General features: G+C 36.5%; 1 protein-coding gene and 1 long non-coding RNA gene across 6 annotated transcripts in view; one reads left to right on the plus strand and one right to left on the minus strand.

Annotated features, from left to right (window-relative positions):
- Window positions 1-25,189, plus strand: part of LOC309657223 — a 116,739-nt gene that overhangs the window by 47,819 nt on the left and 43,731 nt on the right. The window lies entirely within an intron of this gene.
- The window catches only part of ANKHD1 (ankyrin repeat and KH domain containing 1), a gene marked incomplete at its 3' end in the record, with an annotated part of 115,029 nt that overhangs the window by 826 nt on the left and 89,014 nt on the right, over window positions 1-25,189 (minus strand). For 2 of the 5 annotated variants that reach the window (XM_082454031.1, XM_082454029.1), the window contains 16 exons: window positions 24,582-24,724; window positions 23,929-24,142; window positions 21,955-22,130; window positions 21,574-21,736; window positions 19,569-19,664; window positions 18,988-19,104; window positions 14,524-14,698; window positions 13,274-13,730; window positions 12,355-12,501; window positions 10,308-10,457; window positions 8,531-10,143; window positions 5,602-5,778; window positions 3,958-4,158; window positions 3,226-3,401; window positions 2,371-2,535; window positions 1,617-2,089 (listed from right to left, as the gene is read on the minus strand). In XM_082454031.1, coding sequence (XP_082310157.1) covers window positions 2,030-2,089; window positions 2,371-2,535; window positions 3,226-3,401; window positions 3,958-4,158; window positions 5,602-5,778; window positions 8,531-10,143; window positions 10,308-10,457; window positions 12,355-12,501; window positions 13,274-13,730; window positions 14,524-14,698; window positions 18,988-19,104; window positions 19,569-19,664; window positions 21,574-21,736; window positions 21,955-22,130; window positions 23,929-24,142; window positions 24,582-24,724 — 4,230 coding nt within the window. Of the gene's footprint in view, window positions 1-1,616; window positions 2,090-2,370; window positions 2,536-3,225; window positions 3,402-3,957; window positions 4,210-5,601; window positions 5,779-8,530; window positions 10,144-10,307; window positions 10,458-12,354; window positions 12,502-13,273; window positions 13,731-14,523; window positions 14,699-18,987; window positions 19,105-19,568; window positions 19,665-21,573; window positions 21,737-21,954; window positions 22,131-23,928; window positions 24,143-24,581; window positions 24,725-25,189 lie in introns of those variants that run through there. The other 3 variants (XM_082454028.1, XM_082454030.1, XM_082454027.1) reach the window with 3 other exon arrangements.

A 25,189-nucleotide genomic window follows, 5' to 3' on the forward strand; every position in this document is an offset into this window, starting at 1 on the left:
GGAAGAGGCAAGACAGAGGAAGAGATTAGCAGGCAAAATGGAGTGGGGAGTAGGCTACTGGGATTCAAATAGAAAGAAAAGAAGGCAGTGGTGGTAAGAGGGCAGGAAGTAGGGTATCCTAAATAACTGCTACAAACTGCACAGCTCCTGTTTTTTCCTAATCCTTCTAGGGGTTTCTCGTAATTGTGTCTTCTTATGGGTTCTAGTTCCTGATCTGAGATAAAATTTCTCATTCTGTTGTCCTCAAGGTATAGAAGATATTGGAAGAGCTCTTCCAATAATTCAAGTGTACTTTAAATAGTTAAGATAGAACAAAACTCACTTTTTGTCCCACTGAATAATTTACGTAGTATTATCTCTCTCTAGTATATGTTTCATCAAGAGTAGTTTCATTCATTTCACTAATATTAGGTGATTTTTTGGGTTGTTATTAGTGGTAAGTGGAAACAGCAAGATATGTAGGTGATGCCAGGGGTCCTTTGTCCCCCTCAAGGGGGTCTCTTGAGACTACTTGATGTGGTTATTAAGCACTACAAAGGCACTAGCTTCAACACCAGTGATAATTTCCAAATCCATTCAAAATAGAAAATAAGAAATGAGCTTACAGAAGCACTCTCATATGTAAAATGATATGGAAGACAGAACAACCAGGTATGTCTAACACAGAACAAGCATGGCGTGTCTCATCTAGTGGCAGCTCTAGGAGCAAGGCAGAGAAGATTAAGAACTTTCGTTGGTAGGAGAGTAGAAAAGTGCTTCTGGTATGGTTCTGCCCCTAGTTATTATCTTTCTGTGCATCCTTCTTTGCCTTAATGTGTGTTTTGGCTCCTCTATCACCTCAAACATTTTCTTGTTTTCTTTTTTAGCTCGCTTTTATCTAAGACCAGGTAATTCAACCATATTAAAACATGAACAGTCAAGCTGATGACTGTTCTTTTCATTGGGCTAGTTTTTTCTTCTCTATTGTGTCAGATTCTTGGCATAGCCTATAGTTCGGCCAAAGCAATCCATTCCAGTGTTCATGAGTTTAGCTTGTTGACCATATTGGCTCTTCATGGAACTAAGCCCAGAATTAGTCACATATTTATAAACATTATTCAGCTGATGCAACAATACAACAGAATTAAAGGAGTCACCCCCACCCCCTCCTATGTCCCAACCCAAATAAAACTTAAACACCTATAACCAATATAAATCTTTAGATAAAAAAGTCAGGAAGCACAAAAGGAATCTGAAGGATGATTTGGGTGTCCCTAAGTTTTTTCAGTGTCATCTGACTGAAATCCTGTTGTTCTTATTGACATACTCATGATCCACAAAGAGCTAAACCTTTTAATGGCCTATCTGCTAAAGTCAAATAAGACACATTGCAGGGGCTTGAAACATTCTCACTTTTAAAACGATACGGAAGAGAACAAAAGAACAAGGAATGTTTAACACAGAATAAGTATACAACTAGTCTTAAAAGTGCTTTTTCAAGGCAGTCTAAGAATGGACTCTGAAGTGTAAAATGTGAGAAGCCTATCACAAATATAGTATTAACAACCTGGTTCAGTATGATTGTGGATTGGGTAGTACCTGCATGACCACTGAAAGGATCACACCCCACTTCTAAACACTGTTCATCTTTTTATTGAATATTCTGGTAAATATTTCACATTAATACAGGCCACATTAAGTAGAGCCACTATATGACAAGAAATTTACTCAACCTTTTCATTTTAAGTATGTAAACAATTGTACATGTATTTACCACCCTAAAAGGTTGAAACATGTAATCATCTAATTCTCTTCTGCATACAAGTAGCATTCAGTATGTTTAGCCCAAAGCACTAATTTCAAAATGGCTAAACTAACCAGAGAACATAATCAGATGGATAGGAAATCACTTTGTTCATATACAATGGGCAATCAAATTTCCATTGCTAAAGCCTCAGAGAATATTTCTTAGGCACATTAAAAAAAATCCCCAGGGTTCTTCCAAGGTCAAAAGTTTCTCAAACAAGGCTAAAGAGTAAGACCTTCTAACTTAGTTGACATATTTGAGATGCATGTTTCCAATATGAGGTGCCCACGTGCCAGGCCAAATCTGAAAAGGGGGAGGAAAAATTGGAATTTCTAATTAGGAATCTTTAGACATTTACAAAATGAATATATAAATGCAATGGTAATTCACTGTTTCTGCCTAGGAAGAATACACATACATGAGATAAAATGTTAAGTAGCATCATCTTGATATTGAAAAACTTAATTCAGTTCAAGATAGTCAGATGTCATGACTTTTGATATATTCAGAACTTGCACTACCCAAAGAATTAAAAGAATGACATCATAAATCTGAAAAATAAAAGAGCATTAAGTCCATTTTACCTGTTGGGCATCAGTGCATTCAGTTGAATTTTGAATAACTTTTATCATAGGGTTCCAAGCAGGATCTGGGTTGTGAAGTCCATTAAACAGAGGGCCTCCTGGAACATCAGCAAGCTGAGGATGGGAGGGTATTATGGTGCCTCCATACATGGAAATTGGTAGACCCTAAAACAGCAGAAAGGTGTAATCATGAAGTGATTGTAAATGATGATTCCACAATATCAGCATAGATTTCTCTTATTTCCCTTCATTCAAAGAACTCCAGAGTATCCTGTAAGTATAGCACCATTGTACAGTCTTGGGAAACCAAAAGTGGTTATTTGCGTCAGCAACACTTTTCAATGAGAATAGAAAAACAAAACAAAACAACTAAATCCAATATCAAATCATCAGGAAATTTCCAATACTTGATGAACACATATAATACCCTCAACTTTCCCATATTTAGGATTTACTAATAAGCTTCTGCCAAGAAAAGGAGAATTCTACATGATTGCTTGCAGCCACAATCTGGCTTTATGGCAGCCTGGAAGCTCTCAGAGGAGACAAGAGGGCAATGGGGAGCTCACAGCCAGCTTTTCAGAGAGGAAGAGGCCTCTAAGCTGTGGCAGCCAAATGCAAAGCAGCAAAACCCAAATCTCTCAGGTTCTGGAGGGAAGACGGGGGCTTCTTCAAGATAGTTTGAGGACAAACTAATGTAAACAACATAATCCACTTTTGAAATTGGATAAAAGATCTAGAAACATACTAGTTATACCAAAAGGGAGAATTATTTCAGTACAAATTACTCCTTAACATGTGACTACACTGGCTGGCAATGTGTTAAACAAGTTACAATGATGTTTGTCAGCTCACTTTAGAAAAATCCACAAAACTGCTTACCATTGGCTGATGAAAAATGTTAGAGGGGGCTACCATTCCAGAATCATCTCTCTCCATTGGTTGATGCTGAGAGAATGTGCTTGGGTCTGATAATTGTTGATGCATTGGATGGTTCCCTATCACAGACTGTGACCAACCTGACAAGCCTTCTAGAAAGAAGAATTGAGATCAAGGTTAGATATTTATTTGGATAAAATAACAAAACATTACCACGGATTTTTTCATACTAAATTTAATCAAAAGCATTCCTTTGAGAAGCTCAGGACACATTCATGAAAATCTTTGCAAACCAAAACACAAGTTCCTGGAAAACTGGGTGGAGTCCTCTGAATACCCTAAACACTCTACCTTGTCCTTCAAAAGATTAGGTGCTCTCTGAAAGAAATCAAATGATTGTCCTATTCTACAATGAAAAGCTTAAGAAGGAAAGGAAGTATGCTTTGAATCTTTTACTTCTAATCAAGTCTGTATTTATTATTTTATATATATTACTATCATACATATTACATCTATTATTATGTATAATCCAAACTAACATTCCAGACTTTGAGACTGGACTGAACTCCTCAAAGGTTTAAACAACCATACTGGTTAAGTGCAGGAACTAATAAGCTTATTTATTTAGGTAAGGAACTAAGTTTAAATGGCAAAATCCCACAACTTACTCAAGATATCCCTCCAGACAAGAGGACACTGTAACTGTACCTGACACGGCATTGACGCCAAATGACCAGATTCCACTGTGTCCAACAGGAGCAACAAAACTGGTCCCCACAGGGGCTTGTGCAACAGACCCTCCTTGCCGAATCCGGGCTAGTCTCTCTGTTCCAATGGGGGGAGGTATCTTTCGATCCTGACTGGCACTGCCTCCTTTCGGTTGGCCCAAAGTTGGTGGGGCAGAAGTGGCTGAAAGAGGTGAAGATGATCCCGAAGAAACAGATGGAATAGGAGAGTCACCTGGTGGCAAAATATTTCTCTATTGTTTTATTACATATAAAAACTAATTATAAGAATATGAGAAACCTTGTTGGAAAGATCTGTTCCACAACATAGGTTCTGGAAAAAAAATTTCATTTTACAAGGTCATTCAGATGAGACTATATAGGGACTTCCCTGGTGGAGCAGTGGTTAAGACTCCATGCTCCCAATGCAGGGGACCCAGGTTCGATTCCTGCTCAGGGAACAAGATCCCACATGCATGCCATAACTAACAGTTCGCATGCCACAACTAAGGAGCCTGCCTCCCGCAACTAAGACCTGGTGCAACCAAATATATAAGTAAATTAAAAAAAGAAAATATATAAGTTCTATAAATATTATCCTATACTACTTCTGCCTGTAGTAAATATAAACAACTAGTCTAAAAATATAGTAAGTATAGACTAGTCTAAAGAATTTTTTCAAATTGAACTGAACAAGGCTAGAAAGGAAGAAGGCCGTATTTATTCTTATTGTAGTTCTGCTGGCTTGCGGGATCTTAGTTTCCCCAACAGGGTTTGAACGCGGGCCCTCGGCAGTGAAAGCGCAGAGTCCTAACCACTGGACCACCAGGGAATTCCCCTTACTGTAGTTCTAAAAAATCTTCTCAAAACATATACTGTCACATTTTAAATTAACTTAAATGTGGCAATGTTTGCACGGTAACTATCATATTGTCTGGAAAATAGCTGCCGGTCCTCTATAATTATTAGCTGTTTTCTTTTTTCTCTTTCTACAGCCCCTTATTCTTCCCCATAAGGAAGGAAGGTTAAATGTTAGTGAAGCATTGTAGGATTCAATTCACAGCTTTGTTTCTTAATGGGACTCTCAGGTAATATGGGTAGTTTTCCTTGCCAAAGGGCCAATACTCACTGACTTTCTCATGATGCTCATTTAAAAAAAAATCAAATCCTGTTCAAATCCTTTTAGAACTTCATCTGTTCTAAATATTGAAATAAGTCAGAACAGAGGAATATTTTCACTTATAAATGGCAATCATACAGTTTCCTCAAATGTAAAACTAAATGAGGAATCATACCAAACTGACCAGATACTTAAATTCAACTTCTTTTCAGACCTAAGAAATTATTTCACAATACTGTCCCCAAAGGGTCTTATAAAACTACTTGCAGTGCCTCTTTTCTTGATCCAAGTCTCAGTGTAATCTCAATCTGGCTTGGAAGAATAGCCTGACCCTTCTCAAGTTTTCTATCCTATAAATGACTGATAATTTTTGACATGACTGCAAAACAAACCTTGGGTATTTGCATACAATTTAGATTACTGAAGTTACAATATAGCGTTCCCTGAAACAAATGGTTTAATAACTTATTCAAGACTCTTTGGGAAGAGTTCCTCTAGGATTCCTACATGAGTTTGAGGCGCTTGTCCAAGGGTGGGGAGAAAAATGTTGTCTGTTGAAACTGGGAGTCCCAACGGGAGCTGGCCCTTGCAGGAAAACCCGAGTTCCTGGTATGCCGGAAAAACTTGTCAGAGGAGCAGAAGAGGAAGATTGGGAGCTGCCTGATGGGTCAATGGACGGTAACCCTGAAATAAAAACAGGTCCAAGACGTCAAATTAGCCAAGGCTTTAAAAATGAAAGTCCAAAGTTGACTTAATTCCTCTTTAAAAAAGCAGAAAGAACGCAGTTTATTTTGTGGATCACAGCAACAAGAATCCATTTATTTCATACTGTATGTCCCCCCAAACCATTTTTTTCTTACAGTCCAGAAGAATATCACCAAGCAGGACTAGATATAGAAATGTGAGCCCAGTGTTTAGGAATGGCAGTCACCTGGAGTATGTTCTAGATAAATCTCAAAGCTTTCATTAGAGGGGACATGAAATGAGAGCATGTTGTGGTACCCATCACTTAGAAATATAGCTGTTCATCTATATAACTATAGTCATTTCCTGTGCAAGATGAGTAACAAAACCTACCAATGTTTGCTTCCTAACAAGGAAGGAAAGCATACGATTAAACTAAAGATAATTTCAGTATTCCATCTGATTAAAAAAAAAAATCAACAGCTGCAAACTACATCAAAGTTTCTATCTAGTTTGCATGAGTCTGAACTTAGCAGTATTCTCAAATTCCATTGCTTTCTCTGGAGAACATTTTTAGGGAAAGAGGTCAAGGATCTGGAAAAGGATTATAGGTGCTCATTTCAGAAAAAAGTAGTTAATATCAACATAAAAAATTCAAAACTTTTCAAGCAGGTCTTATTCATCTATAAAGTATATAATTCAAAGGCTTTTAGTATAGTCACAGGGTTGTACAACCATCACCACAATCAATTTTAGAACATTTTTGTCTACCCTAAAAGAAACTCTGTATGCATTATCTGTCACTCTCCATCCTCCTTTACCCCATATCTGAACCTCTAAGCAACCACTAATATATTTTCTGTCTCTCTAGATTTGCCTATTCTGGACATTTTATATAAAAAGAATGATACAATATGTGGTCTTTTGTGACTGGCTTCTTTCACTCAGCAAAATGTTTTCAGAGTCTACCCATGTTGTAGCACAAATGAGTACTTCATTTCTTTCACTGTATCTCATAATATAGAATATACATTATACTAAGAATAATATCTTATATAGATATACCACATTTTGTTTTTCCATTCATCAGTTGATGGACATTGGATTGTTTCCACTTTTTGGCTCTTAGGAATGGTGTTGCTATGAACATTTATGTACCAGTTTTTGTGTAGAAACATGTTTTCTCTTGGGTATACCTAGGAGCAGAATTACTGGATCATATGGTAACTCTTTTTAACTTTTTGAGGAACTGTTGAACTATTTTTCCAAATGATGTACCATTTTAAGTTTCTACCAGCAGTGTTTGAAGGTTCCAGTTTCTCCACATGCTTTCCCGTCTTTTTAAGTATCACTATTTCTTACCTGCAAACTAGGAAAACTAAACTATATCCATGAAAGAAGAGCATCAACAAAAGAAACTACCCAGGCAGTTAAGAAATGAAGCCAAGCTTAATCAGTCCTGGACCCTGGAAGGAAGGTCAAGGATTAATGCTTGCTTTTTTAAAAAATTATTTTTTAACTAGTAATAAATAATTTTGATGTTATAGATCTGAATAATTAAGGTTCCCAAACCTTGTTTGCTACCAAACTAGATGGATGATCTCCTTGACTTTCTTTTCTCCAGCCATTCATAATCTGCACATCTTCTGGGATATAGAATGTGGAGTGCAAAGAGCTCAAACACTGGAATATGAGAGATCTGAAGTCTAACTCTAGCTAAGGCATTCTAAATTCACATATTAGTTAGTGCCAATCAAGTCAAGGATTAATTAAAAAATTAATTTTTACCACAGTCTTAGCACTGGCAATGAGCTCTTCTTTCATTCTGGGGCCTTTGAAAACCTTTTTATTAGTCTGCCAAAATGAAAAGTTAAAATAGATACCTATTTATAGAAAAGAAGAAAAAAAATCCAAGAGAATATTTTGAACCACAGACTGTCTTATGCAAGCTTTATTTCTATTCAAAAGATGATATAACAGCTATGTTTTCCTGAAAAGATAAGTAAATGGAAACATATCTGATAGAAAAGCTAAGGCTATGCCATATCCATAAACTCTGGAAAATAGATTCTGGTTTTCCAAATATCTCCAAGCCACCATTAGACTCTTATCTTTCTAAATCTTTCTTATACTGCCTCAGCAGCTAATTTCTAATTTCAAGAAACAAACAGCTGATTCAAAATTGTTTGTTTTTTTTTTTGTTAAATAAGAACCTATACACACACGATCTCTTCAAACAGCTCCATCTATTGTAAATAATATAGAGTTACAACATCATTTAATATTCATTCTGAGTACCCAAGACTGAAAACAAAGAACGTAGATTATGGACTGTAACCTAAACACCTTCGTAACCCAAACTTTTTAATCTCAGAAATGCAGGCAATCACTATGATTTTTAAAATGTCTGTAAATTTGGAATGCTTGAAGCATCCTATGAGTCCTTTTTTATTAATATCATCTTATACCAATTCTAAGAAAGTGGACTGAGACAAGATATAACTTCCTTGAAATGAGGTGCAGAGAGATCATAAAAGAGAATATAAAGCAGCTCATATGTGACTTACCTACAACTACATTTTGGCCACTCAATCAGCAGTCATTAAGGGGTCTTTACTATTTATGACACACCTTCATTTCTTTAAAAGATCATGCAATATTATGTACAAAATAAATGCTTTATTACTTTGGAAGGTTAGATTATGTTGTTAAAGCCCCAAACTGTGACGTAATGATAGTTATAATAACTTACCAACTGGACTAGTAGAAACTCGCTGGGAAGGTGATCTGAAGCCAGGTGCCTTGGAGTTGTCAGGGTGCACATTTTCCAAGTGTCCAAGTACAGAGTTACCCAGGAATGCTGACTGAACAGTGAAAGAGGCATCTGCAGTAACTCGTGAGGACAGTGGACCATCTCCCCAACCCTGGTTAGCTGGCACCTGACTGCTGTCAAAAAGACTACTGAAGTGATTGAAAAGCGTGGCTGGGCCAAACGTAGGTGGCAAAGATTTATTTGCTGGGTTAATGTGCATCTGAGAACCATTCATAATGTTCATGGCTGAAGAAAGCTGCACTGCAGCTGGTGGGCCTTGAGGTGGTGTTAAAGGAACTGGATTTGTCACAAAAATAGACTGGGGATCCTGGTGTATAGTTGCATTTGGTACCACCGAGTAAAAAGAACTTCTGGGTTGCATTCGATGAGAAACTCGAGGTGTTGGTACAGCTAACTGAGGTAAATTACTGGTATCCTGATTATCAGCAGCAACCAATCTAGGTGATGCCAAAGTCAATGGAGCAGGTTCTGAATTAGACGCAAAAGGCATTGACATAGGACTTAAATCAGACACACTGGATGGCTGTGTTTCCTCCTGTGTGTTATTGGAGGGAGGAGTGGGACTACCAGATGGGTGAGTTTCTGGAGCTCCTGGGGTGTTGCTGGCAGAGCTACTGCAGCTGTTGGCAGTTGAAGAGGGGGTACACAGGTTTGCCATGGACTGGTCCTGTGTGGACACTTTCTCTTTGGGGGCTGGCATGGTAGAGAAAGACTCCGTCTTTTGTGAAGAAAGCTGTGCTTGAGGAGTACTTGCAGGCAGAAATGTGGTGGGAACTTGCCCACTAGTGATAGATGCAGAGGAGACAGAAGGCAGGGAACTACAAGTGCTTGTCACAGAGGAAATCACTGCTGCTGGAGGACTTGTCTTAGGCACACAGGCAAACAACTGCTTTCTGACTGATGAAGGAGTCCGGGTATTAGTCACACACAGTTGCTGACTGGCAGCAACAACAGAAGAGACAGTGATAGGACAACTGGCAGTAGCTAGTCCAGCAGACTCTGAGGGTAAAACAGTCCCGTTCTGGTTAGGTAGACGGCCTGTATTATTATGCTTTGGAGAGCTATTTGTGTTGCCAGGATTCACAGGTCTCACTGGGAATGGTCCCCAAGTGTTAGGAGAAGGTGAAAATGTTCCTCCAAACTGGGCCATGGGTAAACGAGGATGCCGAATCTGTTGCATAGTTTGAGCAGCCAGCAGGGCAAAATGAGGGTGAGGATAAGCTAAGGGTAGAGAAACTGGGAAAGAAGAACGTACATTTGCTGGAACGTTCTTATTAAGTTTATTAGTGGGCTGGAACGTAGATAATGTTGTTGCCTGTGAAGTTACAAGACTTGGAGCACCCAAGGGAAATGCATTTTTACTGGAAGCTGCTGTGGTGCCTACTCCAGATGAGAAGTTTGCATGGATGGCTTTGGTGCTGGCAGGTGTTCTGATATGGTTTTTAGGAATCAAGTCTTCCAGTTCCTTAGCAGGATCTTGAATAAGTGCATTGATAAGTTGAACTGCATATCTTGTTGATTCTGTACCACCCCTGGGGAGAAAACAAACAAAAAACAGAACAAGATCAAAAATACACAAAACTAGGTAATTTTTACCATGAAATAGAATTGATTGTACCATACCTAACAAAAATGTACTTCTAATAAAATTTAATTTCCTCATAGAACTAACAATATATATATATCTCACAATTACCTTATTGTGATCATTCTCTCGCCATTCTTATCTTTTTGTTTATCCACATCAATATGGGCACCAGTAACATCCTGTATTGCAGTGATGTTGCATCCTCCTCTCCCCATTATCCTGGAAACCACTGAGGCTGGAACAGACAATTTCTTTGACCTACAAAATGGAGACCACACATGAGCTTATGAAATCAAAATGTCTATTAAAAAAGATGTCTCGGGCTTTCTGGTGGCGCAGTGGTTGGGAATCCGCCTGCCAGTGCAGGGGATACGGGTTCGATCCCTGGCCTGGGAGGATCCCACATGCCGTGGAGCAACTAAGCCCGCGTGCCACAACTACTGAAGCCCACGCGCCTAGAGACCGTGCTTGGCAACACGAGAAGCCACCGCAGTGAGAAGCCTGCACACAGCAACAAAGACCCAACGCAACCAAAAATAAATAAATAAAAAAAAAAAAAAAAAAAAGATGTCTCAGTAAGTATGTTCATGAACATCTGTAGAATAGTATTTCTCAAACCTTAAAGAGGAAATTATTATAAGTTTTTATTTTAGAAACTGACCTCTTATTATATTGAATTTAATTTAGTAAAGGTAAAAAAAACACACTGCCATTTAAAAAAATTATATTTAAGTCACTCATGATCTCAGCATTCAAATCTGCATAAACTATCACATGTTAACTAAACTGCAATGATCATATATTGATACTTTCAAAATTAAAATAATGCATACCACATTGTTAACCTCTATACTGAAAATGAATAAAGGCAGCTTATCAGTGTCAACAACTTTACTCAGCAATAAAAAATAAAGCCTCAGATTTGTACATAAAAAGCAATCCACAAGTGGAGCCTGGGACTTCCACCTGTGTGAGAAAACACAAGAGGCTGATTTTGGGATCTGACAAGATGGCCTGGGTGTCCTGCAGAATTATCACGGAAACCCAGTGTTTGATGGCAGAACCAAATGAGAGCAACACCCATTATCTTCATGTGGTCACTGCTGGCTGCCAGGATTCCCTCCTTGAGGGAGGGACCCTCAAACTTTGAACTATACCTTCCAGAAGAATACCCAATTGTAGACTCTAAAATACATTTCATGATCAAAATTTAATATCCTAATGTAGACAAATTGGGAAGAATATATTTAGCTATTTTGAAAGCTAGAGCATAGACTAGGCCATGAATAATACTTAAATCAATCTGATCATCAAGTGTGCATCACTTCTGTTCTGCCAAGACTTCTTCCTTTTTTGTTTGCTTTTAATGGACACAAAGTCTTACAAAAATTACAGAATAAAAACTCAGACATCTTAGTCCTTTGGTGATTAAGTGCACATTAGCAAACGTAAGTCTTATCCTGATTCCCTGTTGTAAAGCATGAGCAGAGGCTAGAAATACCTTCTGGATTGTGTGAAACATTTAAAAGCAGTGGCTCCTCTCTGCTTTTATTCATTTCCCCCATCATGGTTTAAGTATAAAGCAGTGTGAATGAAGGGAGTTGTCAAAGTTAGCTGCAGGGGTGTTGGTATTTGTCTTTTTTTTTTTTTTTTTGAGGGAGAAGGTAGTTTTAATTTTATGGGCTCTTCCACCCCCCCACTTTTATGGTGATCTAATTGCATTGGTTAAAAGCAGATATAGATTCTCTAGCGAAGTCTAACTTTATTTAAATGCTGTAGATGGACAAACTTGTCTGAATCAAAATGGGACCATTAAACAAACATCATAGCCCTCACAAATAGCACTGTGACTTTGCTGTCAAGTGAATCTTCTCCTTAAGAAGCCTGTGACCTTTTTGTATGGTTTGTCTGTAAACTGTATGTCTTATGTTTTAATAAAATGTTTGTTGTGTTATTCTAAAGCCAACATTTCTTGTATCATATAAAATATGCATACAAAATTTACATACTGTTTCTAATTTTGCTTTAGCCTACTCTGGATGTAGTATGGCACTGCCATTGAATATAATAACCACATTCAAATTATTCATTAATTAACTGGATAACCATCTCACAAGAGGAGAAAAGTTAAAAAGACGAGACTAATTCTACTTACCTTCGAACAACTTCTTTCCACCCTTCCTCTCTTTTTTGCCCCCTTTTAGGGCTGGTCAGATTCAGCTTTATGTTTGAAGAGCTTAATGGCAACGACACTGACTTGTAGGTTGTTGATAAGGAATTAGGATTCACTTCGCCTTCAAGTCTGAGAAGAGAAATATCAAGGCCAATAAACGATAAATTTTAAGATAGAAACTCAAAGGGATTTGCTGAAGTATCTGAATTAAAATTTGGCACATCAGGGCTTCCCTGGTGGCGCAGTGGTTAAGAATCCGCCTGCCAATGCAGGGACACGGGTTCGAGCCCTGAGCCGGGAAGATCCCACATGCTGCGGAGCAACTAAGCCTGCGCACCACAACTACTGAGCCCACGTGCCTAGAGCCCGTGCTCTGCAACGAGAGAAGCCACCACAATGAGAAGCCCGCACACCTCAACGAAGAGTAGCCCCCGCTCGCCACAACTAGAGAAAGCCCGCGTGCAGCAACCAAGACCCAACGCAGCCAAAATTAAATAAATAAATTTATATAAAAAAACCAAAAACCTTGTTAAAAAAAAATTTGGCACATCAAATTATTAACAATCAGAAAAATAGAAATAGGGCAAAGAGTCCATTATTTATTTTAGTATTAAAATGGATTCAGAAGCCAGAAGGACTATATATAATCAATAAAAATGACAGTTAAAATCAAGGAACGCTAATATTTTCAGCTTCAAAGTTGAATGTTAAAAGTTCTAACAATCTCATTGCATAACTAGCACATGATAAGGAGGACACTGGTGAATTTCAGTTTTAAATGTTGAAGACAGGTAATGTGGTAGACTTCAGTTGTTTAACACAACTTATGTTACTTCAAGTTCTTGTGCCAGGCGTGAAAAAGGAAAGGTAGGTGCAGAGTTAACAAGTCAGAAAATTTTACCGTGTCTGAGTTTTGGAAGCAGCAGTACTTGTCTTTTCTTCTTGGGAATGGAGTAGCAGTGAGGGGTATCTCCTATCACTAGAGGAATTCACATCCATAGTGAAATTTAACTCTTGGCTTTTACCACCACTACTACTCTCACTGTTGCAATCTGTGCTGTCCAAGTTATCTGAATCACTATTCCCACCTGCACCGCCACCTCTGGGTTCTCCATTTATTTTATTCTTATCTGCCTTTTGCTGTGCTAAGGATATATGTTGTTCTGGTAATATTAAATGTGCAGTGGGAGGGGTCTCTTTTGTTTTGTTCTTCTTATTTTTCCGATTGGTGCTGGGAGTTGTCACAACATTGGCCCTTTTTTTCCCAAACACATTTGTGAATGTTGCAGATGTTGCAGAGATTCCGATTGTGGTGGTGGTGGTCGCACTAGGAGGTTCTATGGGAACTTCTTGCTCCACTGAAATCATGAAAAAGGATAAAAATCACACTGAGAGCCACAGATCTCAAAACAAATTGTGACAGAATACACCTAATAATTCAGACCCTTAGGTCATATTTTCCTTTTACCAGTATTCACTAGTAAATAAAGAAATCTTTACTGTTGTGAGAACAAATATACTATATCATATTTTGATGTCTAACTTGGTATAAAATATTAACATTCTTAAGATCTGAAATGCTAGTCTCATAAACTAACCAAAAATCACAATATAGTTTGAATTTAAGAAATTTTTCAAATAGCATTTTAGAATTAGAATTCAAATAGAGCAAAATTATTTGCCTACTACAACCACTGCCAGACTATACAATAAACAACTCTTTGAGAGTAATGGACCCCAACCCTATACAGCTTCAAGACTGAACCTTAGTTAAAAATCTATTGAGGAACTGGACCTCTTCCCAGTTTCCATCTGGGGAAGGAGAGGGTAGGGAAGAACCTGAAGAAAAGCTGGCAAACCTCTTACTGTATCACTTTTAGGACATACATAATGTTTTTACAGGGGAACTTAAATTACAACTGAATGTCTTCAAATTATGTGCTTGCCTTCCCCCTTCTGTTTCTCTGTGTCACTTTACAATGTAAAATATTTAGAAGTATTTACTATGGAAGTCAACTGTCTATTTCAGATTAAAGTAACTGAATATTTAACTAGAATTAGTTTTGAGAGTTTTGAGAGCAAAAAGCACTCAAAATGAAGTCGATGAACACAGAAGAATTTTATCACTATTTCAGATGGTTCGTTTCTCACCATCTTCATCATTCTCCTCTTCATCTTCATCCTCTGGTAGCTCTGAATTCTCCTTAGGTTTGTTTTCCTCATCTTCTTCCTGCTTCCTTTTCTGCTCCTCTTTTTTCTTTTTTCTCTTTTCTTTTCTTTTCTCTCTTTTAGCTGCAAGAGCCTGCTTTCTGCTCTCCTCTCTTGACTGCAAATAAAGTAGGTATCTCATTTTATCAATAAGGCAGTAATTTAAAATAAATAATGAAATTATATTTTTGTTTATGATACATGGGGTTTCCCATAGATGTCAGTCTTAACATACATTTATAAAAGCAACAAAAGAAGAAATAGATAAGCTGGACATCATCAAAATTAAAAGTTTTTGTGCTTCAAAGGGACCATCAATAACGTGAAAAGACAACCCATAAAATGGTGAAAAATTTTGCTAATCCGGTAAGGGCCTTGTATCAAGAATTTATAAAGAACTCATAACTCAATAATGAAAAGACAAATAACTCAATTAAAAAATGGGCAAAGGATCTGAATAGACGTTTCTCCAAACAACATATACAAATGGCCAATAAACACATGAAGAGATAGATGCTCAATATCACAAGCCATCAGGGAAAAGCAAAGCAAATCAAATCACAATGAGATACCCACTTCACTGTCACTAGGATGGCTATAATCAAAAAGACAGATAAAACAAATCATGGTGAGGATGTGAAGAAATTGAAGCCTTCATATATTGCTGGTAGGATCATAAAATGGTGCTGCTACCTTGGAAAACATTCTAGAAGTTTCTCAAATGGTTAAACACAGAACTGCCATATGATCTAGCAATTCCATTCCTAGATATATACCCAATGAAAACATATTCATACAAAAACTGGTACACCATGCTTGCTTCAGCACCATATATACTAAAAAAATTGAAATAACACAGAGAAGATTAGCAGGGCTCCTGCATAAGGATGAAACACAAATTCATGAAGCATTCCAAGTTAAAACAAAACAAACAAAAAACCTGTATACCTATGAAATGGAAACAACCTAAAATGTCCATCAACTAATAAATGGGTAAACAAAATGTGGTATACCTATATAATGGGATATTATGCAGCAGTAAAAAAAAAAAAAATGAAGTACTAATACATGCTACAACATGGATGAACCTTGAAAACATTATGAATTGCCAGAAGCCAGTCACAGAGGACCAAATACTGTCTGATTCCATTTATATGAAATGTCCAGAATTAGGCAAATCCATAGATTTATGTGGCATTTGTTTGACTAAAATGCAGCTATTGCTGGAAAGGGTGTGGAGAAAAGGGAACCCTCTTGCACTGTTGGTGGAAATGTAAATTGATACAGCCACTATGGAGAGCAGTATGGAGGTTCTTTAAAAAACTAAAAATAGAACTACCATACAACCCAGCAATCCCACTACAGGGCATATACCCTGAGAAAACCATAATTCAAAAAGGGTCATGTACCACAATGTTCATTGCAGCTCTATTTACAATAGCCAGGACATGGAATCAACCTAAATGTCCACTGACAGATGAATGGATAAAGAAGGTGTGGCACATATATACAATGGAATATTACTCAGCCATAAAAAGAAATGAAATTGAGTTACTTGTAGTGAGATGGATGGACCTAGAGACTGTAATACAGAGTGAAGTAAGTCAGAAAGAGAAAAACAAATACCGTATGCTAACACATATATATGGAATCTAAAAAAAAAAAAGGTTCTGAAGAACCTAGGGGCAGGACAGGAATAAAGACTCAGACGTAGAGAATGGACATGAGGAGGGGGGAGGGGGAAGGGTAAGCTGGGACAAAGTGAGAGAGTGGCATGGACATATATACACTACCAAATGTAAAATAGATAGCTAGTGGGAAGCAGCCACATAGCACAGGGAGATCAGCTCGGTGCTTTGTGTCCACCTAGATGGGTGGATAGGGAGGGTGGGAGGGAGAAGCAAGAGGGAGGAGATATGGGGATATATGTATATGTATAGCTGATTCACTTTGTTATACAGCAGAAACTAACCCACCACTGTAAAGCAATTATACTCCAATAAAGATGTTAAAAAAAATAAAATAAAATGCAGCTATTATGCTCTTTATGAGGTATTAACAAATTTCACTATGAAAATATCCACAGGAGGCCATTACAGAAATCACTTTTGTCTTACTTTATAGTTTTGCTTTGGTTAGTACTAGAAAATATTTTTTTTTCAGACAGGGGAACATGGTAATGGTCGTTTCACATCATAATGAAAATTCGAAACAAACAGAAAACACATCAAATTACTCATATTTGTATGGAAATTATCTAAAAAAGGCTCACCATAAGAATTTGTCAATGAAGTCCAGTTGTCCTGGTAATTAAGTAAAGCATTTTCCTCAAAACTATAATTTACCATTCTGAGTCGTAAGTTACTCTTTGACATTTTTATTTATCTAATCAGGCGTCAGCAAACTATGGCCTGAATGTTAAGACTAACTTTTACATTTTAAATGGTTGAAAAAATAAAAAGAAGAATGTTTTGTGACATGTGAAAATATTATGAAATTAAAATTTTGATGTCCATAAATAAAGTTCTATTGGAACACATTCATTTAGGCATTGTCTATGGGTGCTTTTGTGCTACAACAGCAGAGTCAAGGAGTTATGACAGAGATCGTATGGGCCTACAAAGCCTAAAATATTTACTCTTCAGCATTTTATAGAAAAAGTCTGTTGGGAATTCCCTGGTGGTCCAGTGGTTAGGACTCTGCACTCTCACTGCCAAGGGCCTGGGTTCAGTCCCTCGTCGGGGAACTAAGATCCCACAAGCCTTGAGGTGAAACCAAAAAAGTTTAAAAATTAAAATTAAAAAAATAAAGAATAAAAAAATAAAAAGTCTGTCAACACCCTATGTAAATGAAAAAGGGGCTGAGGATTAAGAGAAAAAATAATTATTAACTGAATATGCAGTTTCATCACTCGGTTGGCATAAGAGCATAACAGCTGTTTAAGGAATTGCTGACCATATCCCTGGGTAGTTACACAAAAATAAAGATTATAGAACATAGGAGGGACCTTAGTAGTCATCAAACTTCAAACTTCATTTTAAAATGAATATTATTTTTCCCCTTCTGATTTTAACTGTAATCAAGTTTATCATGGAGGTATTAAAATTTATTTAATTTCCTAACGATAAAACTTTAAGGTTTATACCCTTGCCCCTATTATAAGCAATTTAACAGTGAATGTCCTTTTGTATATTCACATCTTTGAGCATTTGTCAAAGTATTTACCTTAGGCTAAATTTCTAGAAGACGAGTGACTGGAGTAAAGGTATGCACCCTTTTTAATTTAATGCATTTGTCAAATCATCTCCATTAATAGTTATACTAATTTATACCATACATCAAAAATCATACTAGAATGTTAATTTCTCCACACTCTAGCCATCAATATCTATTATCAAACCTTTAAATTTTAAGTTTTCCTAATCTGGTAAAAGAAATTTAAATCACTCTTTCACTGCGCATTTCTTTGTTTATTCATGAAGTTGAGCGTTCTCCATCTATTTATTGAACATATATTTCTTCTGTGAATTGCCCATTTGTGTGATCATTTTTCATTCTGGGCAAGTTATCTTTTTCTCAATGTTGTTTTTTTTTTTTTGTGACCATTTTTAAAGTCTTTATTGAATTTGTACAATATTGTTTCTGTTTTATATTTTGGTTTTTTGGCCGCGAGGCATGTGGGATTAGAAGCAAAATCTTAACCACTGAACCACCAGGGAAGTCCCTTTCTCATTGATTTGTAAGCAATTTTTTCTTCTGTTTTTAACTTACAAGTTTTGTTTTTTTTTTAAATAAACTAAAAATTGATGTCAAAATTTTAGCATCTCTCAAAATGATCTTTTTCCTTCCTTTTATCATCAACAAAATATCTTAATGTTAAGCTATCTCCTGCATTCCTATAATAACTCTACTTGATTATGCTATTTATTCTTTTAATATAACTTCTGGGTTCATAACAACACCCTCCTTTTCAAGGTAAGCACACTGAGTGTCAGAAAAGCGACCTTTTTTTTTTTTTAACTTTTTCCATTATACTACCACACATCCTAGGAAACTTAGACACTTACTCTTTAATTAAGGATCTAATAAACCACTTATAGCCCAGATCTTATAATAAACAAAAGATTTCCAATGTTTTAAAAAATTTCTTCCCAGACTAATATTAAAACCACTTAGGCAGTAATGTCATTTGGAAAATTGTGATCTGCTCAAAAACTAATTCCTCACTTACATGGTTAAAAATATTTTTTATGTATAGGTCAGAATCAAAAAATTGATGGTAGTTTGATAATCTATTAATCATTTTTTAAAAAGAGATTTTGTTAAGATTATGGTCATATCAGTGGCAAATTTATTCTACTAGATTTTCAACCATTTCTAATAAGGAAAATTATTTTTCCCACTCACCTTTTCCAGATCAAGTTCCTTTAAAAGAATACTTGCATTCTTATTTGCTTCTGCAGCCTGCTGGTCTTTAGCCTTCACAATTGTCTCAACACACTGGTGACATTTTTTCAACAGTTCCTATAGTGGAAAATGGAATTATATAAATATAGGAACACATAAACAGGCCAATAAAGCTTGAGCTGATAAGTATACCAAAGTTCAGGGCTTAAAGCCTCAAATTACTGAATATTCACTACACCAAATTAAGCTATCCTTTGAGTCTAGTCTTTGATTGAAAAATCAAAATAAGGTACCATTTTCTAAAAAGTTTGTGTTCTTAGAAAATTTTCTAATCAGGCTAATAGTCTAGTAATAAACTTTAGCTGCAGTCACTGTAATTATGGTCCATAAAAGGAAAGAAATCTCAAAATAATTTATAAAGAATATTATACCCATTCTTCATTTGCAAATGGGGAAACTAAAGCATAGAAAAATCAGATGATCAGTCTCATAGAGGATGAAAAGAACGGTCTGCTAACATATACTCTGGCATATAATTCCACAAAGAACAAAAATGTGCTTCAACAGCATATTAAACCTACCTTATCTGTGATTGTTGCTATGTATCTCATGCATTCTATATCAGAAGGGAACTGATTGACCTCTTTCACCAAATACTGAACAACTTTTACATGACCCTGTAAGAAGTATAACAAAAAATACACAAAAGAATACTTTGAAAATTGGCCCATATGCTTAAAAACTTAAGGGTAAAAGGTACAGTAACACTTGAGAGTTTACTAAACTTAAAATTGAAATTATGAAAGTAAAAACAGTGTTGAGTTTATAATCAGAAAACGATAAGTACAACATGCTGGGAAATATATGGTGGACCAAACGACATTTCTCCTGAATTTAATCTGCCCACATTCCATTGAAAATAGACAAACTTTAAAAAAAATATATCTCCTAGAATAAATCTATTAGTAAAATAAAAATTGGTGATGTGAAATGAATCTCAATATAAAAGGGAAATTAGTCCAAAAACAAAGAGGATGTTCTAGATTTCAAAGCATTATTTTGGCTCTATCTTACAAAACTAAACGAGGTAGGTTGTCATATTTATCTTGAGTTCTATGACTTGAATCTAGGTAAAACACTTTCTAAATGCCATTATCAGGGGCTGGATGATCTGTAATCAATTATAAGTACATCTATTTTAACATAACCAAACTTGCATTGTTTCCCCTCCTACTAAAGTTCGTTTAATCTTCAAGAATTGGTCTGATGGGGGGACTTCCCTGGCAGTCCAGTGGTTAAGACTCCACGCTTCCAATGCAAGGGGCACGGGTTCGATCCCTGGTTGGGGAATTAAGATCCCACACGCCACATGGTGCGGCACAAAAAAAAAAAAAAAAAAAGAATTAGTCTGATGGTGACAAAAATCAGAAAAGTGGTTGCCTCTGGGGCAGGGAATTAACTGAGAATGGGCATGATGAAACTTTCTAGGATTATGGAAGTATTTTATATCTTTATGAAGTGTGGGTTACATAGGTGAATGCATTTATCAAAATTCATGTACCTTAGATTTGTGTTTTTACTATATATAAATTATACCTCAATTAAAAGGAAAGAAAAAAATTGAAAAAAAAGGGAAATATTTAAGATTTTTTTTAAGACTCATAACTTACACTGCTCTCATTCAATAGCTATTTACTGACCATCTAGTATGTGTTAGGCACTGAGCTGAACAACTGGGTATAAACACTGGTGAAAAAGACAGTCATGAATTTTAGCCTTCATAGATCTTGTAGTCTGACTGGGGAGATGGGCATTAAAAAAGTAATACATGTTTGAATGTATAATTACAAAATGAGATAAGGAAAATAACAGTGAACTATAAAAGAGAACAAGAGAAACTTTTCAGATTGGGAGTTAGAAAAGGACTTTCTGAGAAGTGATTTTTAAGGATGAGTAGATATTAAAGGATGAAGAGAAGTGAGCCAAGTGAAGAGTAAGGGAAAGAACATTTCAGGAAAAGAAAACCAGTGAGCAAAGGCCCTCAGGAATTTAAAAATTTAGTGCATTCTAGGCCAGTGGCTGAAGTGTAGTGACCAAAGGGGAAGGGGAATAGAAATGATCGGTTTGAGGCTAGCATGAGCCATATCATGCAGGGCTTTGTAAGCCACGTTAAGTAGTTTACATTTTATCACAATTGCAATGGGAAAGCTTTGTAAAATAGAGCAGATAAGTAAGCCTTAATATATACAGGAGGTATAATAAATTTTTATGAGAGTCCACTTGTTTTTGTTCTTTAGGTAGAGAAAACATTCATCTACATATAATATCTGTCCTTAAATCTCACGTTTTATGTACAAAAACATAACAAAACTAGTCAAGACACCAAGTGATTTAACAACCAAGTTGCTTATAAGGAACTACCATATAGCTCTTAGATTTGGCCACAAAGAAAGTGGAAAGACAGCAAAGGTTTGTATATAGGAACAGAGTCAATTCCTCAAGACCAATTTATCTTTCTCACATGATTTCAACTTAAAATTTAGTAGTTTTAAACAAATTCTACCCTTTTTCCCCACATTAAGTTACCTTGCGAAATGCTGACATAAGAGGTGTGATTTTCCGGTTATCTGCTGCATCCACGTCAGCACCTGCTTGCACTAGCAACTGCACCACATCAAAATGACCACCATTGGATGCCAACCAAAGTGGTGTGTTTCCCTTCTTGTTACGAACATCAATATGGGCTCCCCTATAAAAATCAAATAATGTTAATATGGTTTGTTTCCTATGGGAAGAGGCTGACTTTTTCTATTTTTCTCTAATTTGTCTTTCATCTTTTATAAAACAGCAAACAAATAATCTGTTCTTTAAAATGTCAATAAAGTAGAACAATTTTATTAACTGTAAAGGCTCTAAAATGTGAAAGGGATCACAGAAATTCTATAAATAAATATAAAATTTACCCACCTATTAATCAGGAGCTCACAAAATTTGTAGTGACCTTTGTCCGCTGCTATTGTTAAAGCAGTATCTCTTGAGGAAGGCACAGGGGGGGCATTGACATCTGCTCCTTTATCTAGGAGAACTCTTCCAACCTCTGCATATCCTCCAGAAGCAGCTTCCATCAAGGGGGTAAGACCAGTCTGTTTAAACCAAAAAATTACGTGAGTAAATTATATTAATTTCTTCAAGGGACTGAAACAATTGACTTATATGTGTATTCTATTTCTGATTTTCTCTCACAAGAGAGCTAAGCAACATTCACTCTTAAGCTTTACTAAACAGCAAGTGAAAATTGTTAGGTTCAGTTAGACATGCTAGAATGATTTCTCTTATACTACCCTCATGCTAGAAAAATAAACAATTTCATAACATCTCTACTGTTATAAATTTACATGAGACATAACTGCTCTGCACAACAAACAGAAATATTAAAACGAATAAAAAGAAAATTAAATATGGCACAATGTTCAATGGGAAAACTTTGTTTAGAATATACTCTATCTTGTTTAGAATATACTCTATCTGAAAAGGCAGTCTGCTAAATAACCCAGGATAAATTCCTTAAATGCTACTCAAACTTGGGTAAAATAGATTAAAATATCATTTTATAAATTTTAGGCATGTGTCTTTTTGCTCATTAGTCTCCAACATTTCACCGGAAGACTTTTCCTACTGGTATCATTACCAAAATAATATGGCTTTCTTTAGGACTTCTAATATATAAATGGGTCACACTGAATACTTGTAATACAAAAAGTAATCTGTCGTGGTCAGATTAGGTTTTAGTTGTCTTAATTGTATAATCTATACAGCAATTTTTTTTTTAATAGTCATGCTTTTATTTATTTATTTATGGCTGTATTGGGTCTTTTTTGTTTTTTGCTTTTTTTTTTTTAACAAACTTATTTATTTTTGGCTGTGTTGGGTCTTCGTTGCTGCACACGGGCTTTCTCTAGTTGCGGCCAGCGGGGGCTACTCTTTGTTGCGGTGTGCGGGCTTCTCATTGCGGTGGCTTCTCTTGTTGCGGAGCACCGACTCTAGGCGCGTGGGCTTCAGTAGTTGCAGCACACAGGCTCAGTAGTTGTGGCTTGTGGGCTCTAGAGCACAGGCTCAGTAGTTGTGGCGCACATGTGGGATCTTCCCAGACCAGGGCTTGAACCCGTGTTCCCTGCATTGGCAGGTGGATTCTTAACGACTGCACCACCAGGGAAGTCCCTGCATTGGGTCTTTGTTGCTGTGTGGGCTTTCTCTAGTTGTGGCGAGTGGGGGCTACTCTCTGTTGTGGTGTGCAGGCTTCTCATTGTGGTGGCTTCTCTTGTTGTGGAGCACGGGCTCTAGGCATGTGGGCTTCAGTAGTTCTGGTGCACGGCCTCGGTAGTTGTGGTGCGTGGGCTCAGTAGTTGTGGTGCACAGGCTTAGTTGCTCTGCGGCATGTGGGATCTTCCTGGACCAGGGATCCAACCCGTGTCCCCTGCATTGGCAGGTGGATTCTTAACCACTGAGCCACCAGGGAAGTCCCTGCAGCAATTTTTTTGACTGGAGTTTTTACCAATGGTAAGTACATGCCTCATTAAAGGAGTTCTTTAAAAATCTACATTAAAGGACTATACAAAATAATCCTACTACAAACATATCTTACTACAGAAGAATTTACTACATTCAAAAGTTGCAAACTGGAGGATTAATAAAAAGCCACTCAAGGCTGAAGGTGGAAAAAAGTACTGATTCTATTTTTCTTCACTGTCTTTAATAAAAGTCATGAATGGTCATAGTCTGCCACTGACCAATGGTCAGTGACACATTGTTTAGAACCATTCTTCAGTTCTGCATTGGGGCATCAGTTTTAACTTATGACAATTTAAAATAGTACATTCAATTTAAGTTGCTCTTTCTATTAAAAATATATCTGAAGTAGATGACAAGTTATAAAATGCTTACCTTTGCCCTATGTTCAACATTGGCTTTTCGGTCCAGAAGCAAACTCACTACTTCTGCTCGTCCTTGGAAACAGGCCAAGGTGAGAGCTGTGTTCCGATTGGTCTCTATTTGGGCATTAATGTCTGAACCCATATCAAGTAGCAGTTTCACTGCAGGAACATGTCCATTCATTGCAGCCAACATCAGGGGAGAAATACCTAGTTTACTCCCAGTCCTAAGGGGGGAAATGTGCTTAGAAAATTAAAATAATATGTTGCCTATTGCTTTCTTAAAAAGCATAGAGAACATAAAAAATGAAAAAGCTTCAGTAAGAAGAAAGGTTTCTAACTCCAATGAATAGATTTTATTTGTTTAGACTAATAATTAGAAATAGGAAAATCTCACAATTTAAAACATAATCCCTATTCAGAGGCCATAAATTTCCAACTATATATAACAGTGTTTTCTGAAATGAAACCTCTTTAAAAACAGCAACGTTAGCTGAAATAAGCTTTGATTACTTATAAGCACATTACAGGAATAATTGTTGGCCTTGCAACTTTAGTACTATCTTAATTAAAAATGGTATCTGTCTAAATATTTAGGGGAAAACACTTAATTCCAAGGTAATAATTTACTAATCATGAGTAATAAAATAAACAGGTGATAGATACCTTGAATTAATTTCTGCCCCAGCATTAAGCAGAATCTTAATGATATTAACATATCCTCCAGATGCAGCTAGACTCAGTGGTGTATAATCAGACACATTCCTATGTTCTTTATTTGCACCCCGAGCCAGCAGCAAGTCTACTACCTACAAAGTAAAATATGAACAGAGAAATCTAGTTTACACCAAGGGTCCATCTTATAATGAAGGAAGCACAAAGAAATGGGACCTATAACTTCCTTGTCTAAATACTTAACATTTTAATTAGACCCTAAATATTCAAATATCAGCACTACAGAAATGAAGTCAATTTCATATCAAGGAATTCAGAGCTATGAAATTCCAATTATACTGAAATAACAAGTTGTTACTGTTTGTATTCCTCAATTATTGAGTGATAAATTTGCATTTCATGTGTTAGGGCTGTGCTCTATTGAATCCCAATAAACGTAAGGATGATGAGAATTTTTATTTTGCCTGAAAGGCAAGAAACATTCTTTAAAAGGGCATTTACTATTCTCATTAAATTTAATATATAGAACATGTCAAAACACATGCAAGTTTTATTCATGTAGCTAAATTACTAAGCATATGCATATTTAAAATACAAGT

This window comes from Balaenoptera physalus (assembly GCF_965194825.1).
Source record: "Balaenoptera physalus genome assembly, chromosome: 3".
Lineage (NCBI taxonomy): Eukaryota > Metazoa > Chordata > Mammalia > Artiodactyla > Balaenopteridae > Balaenoptera > Balaenoptera physalus.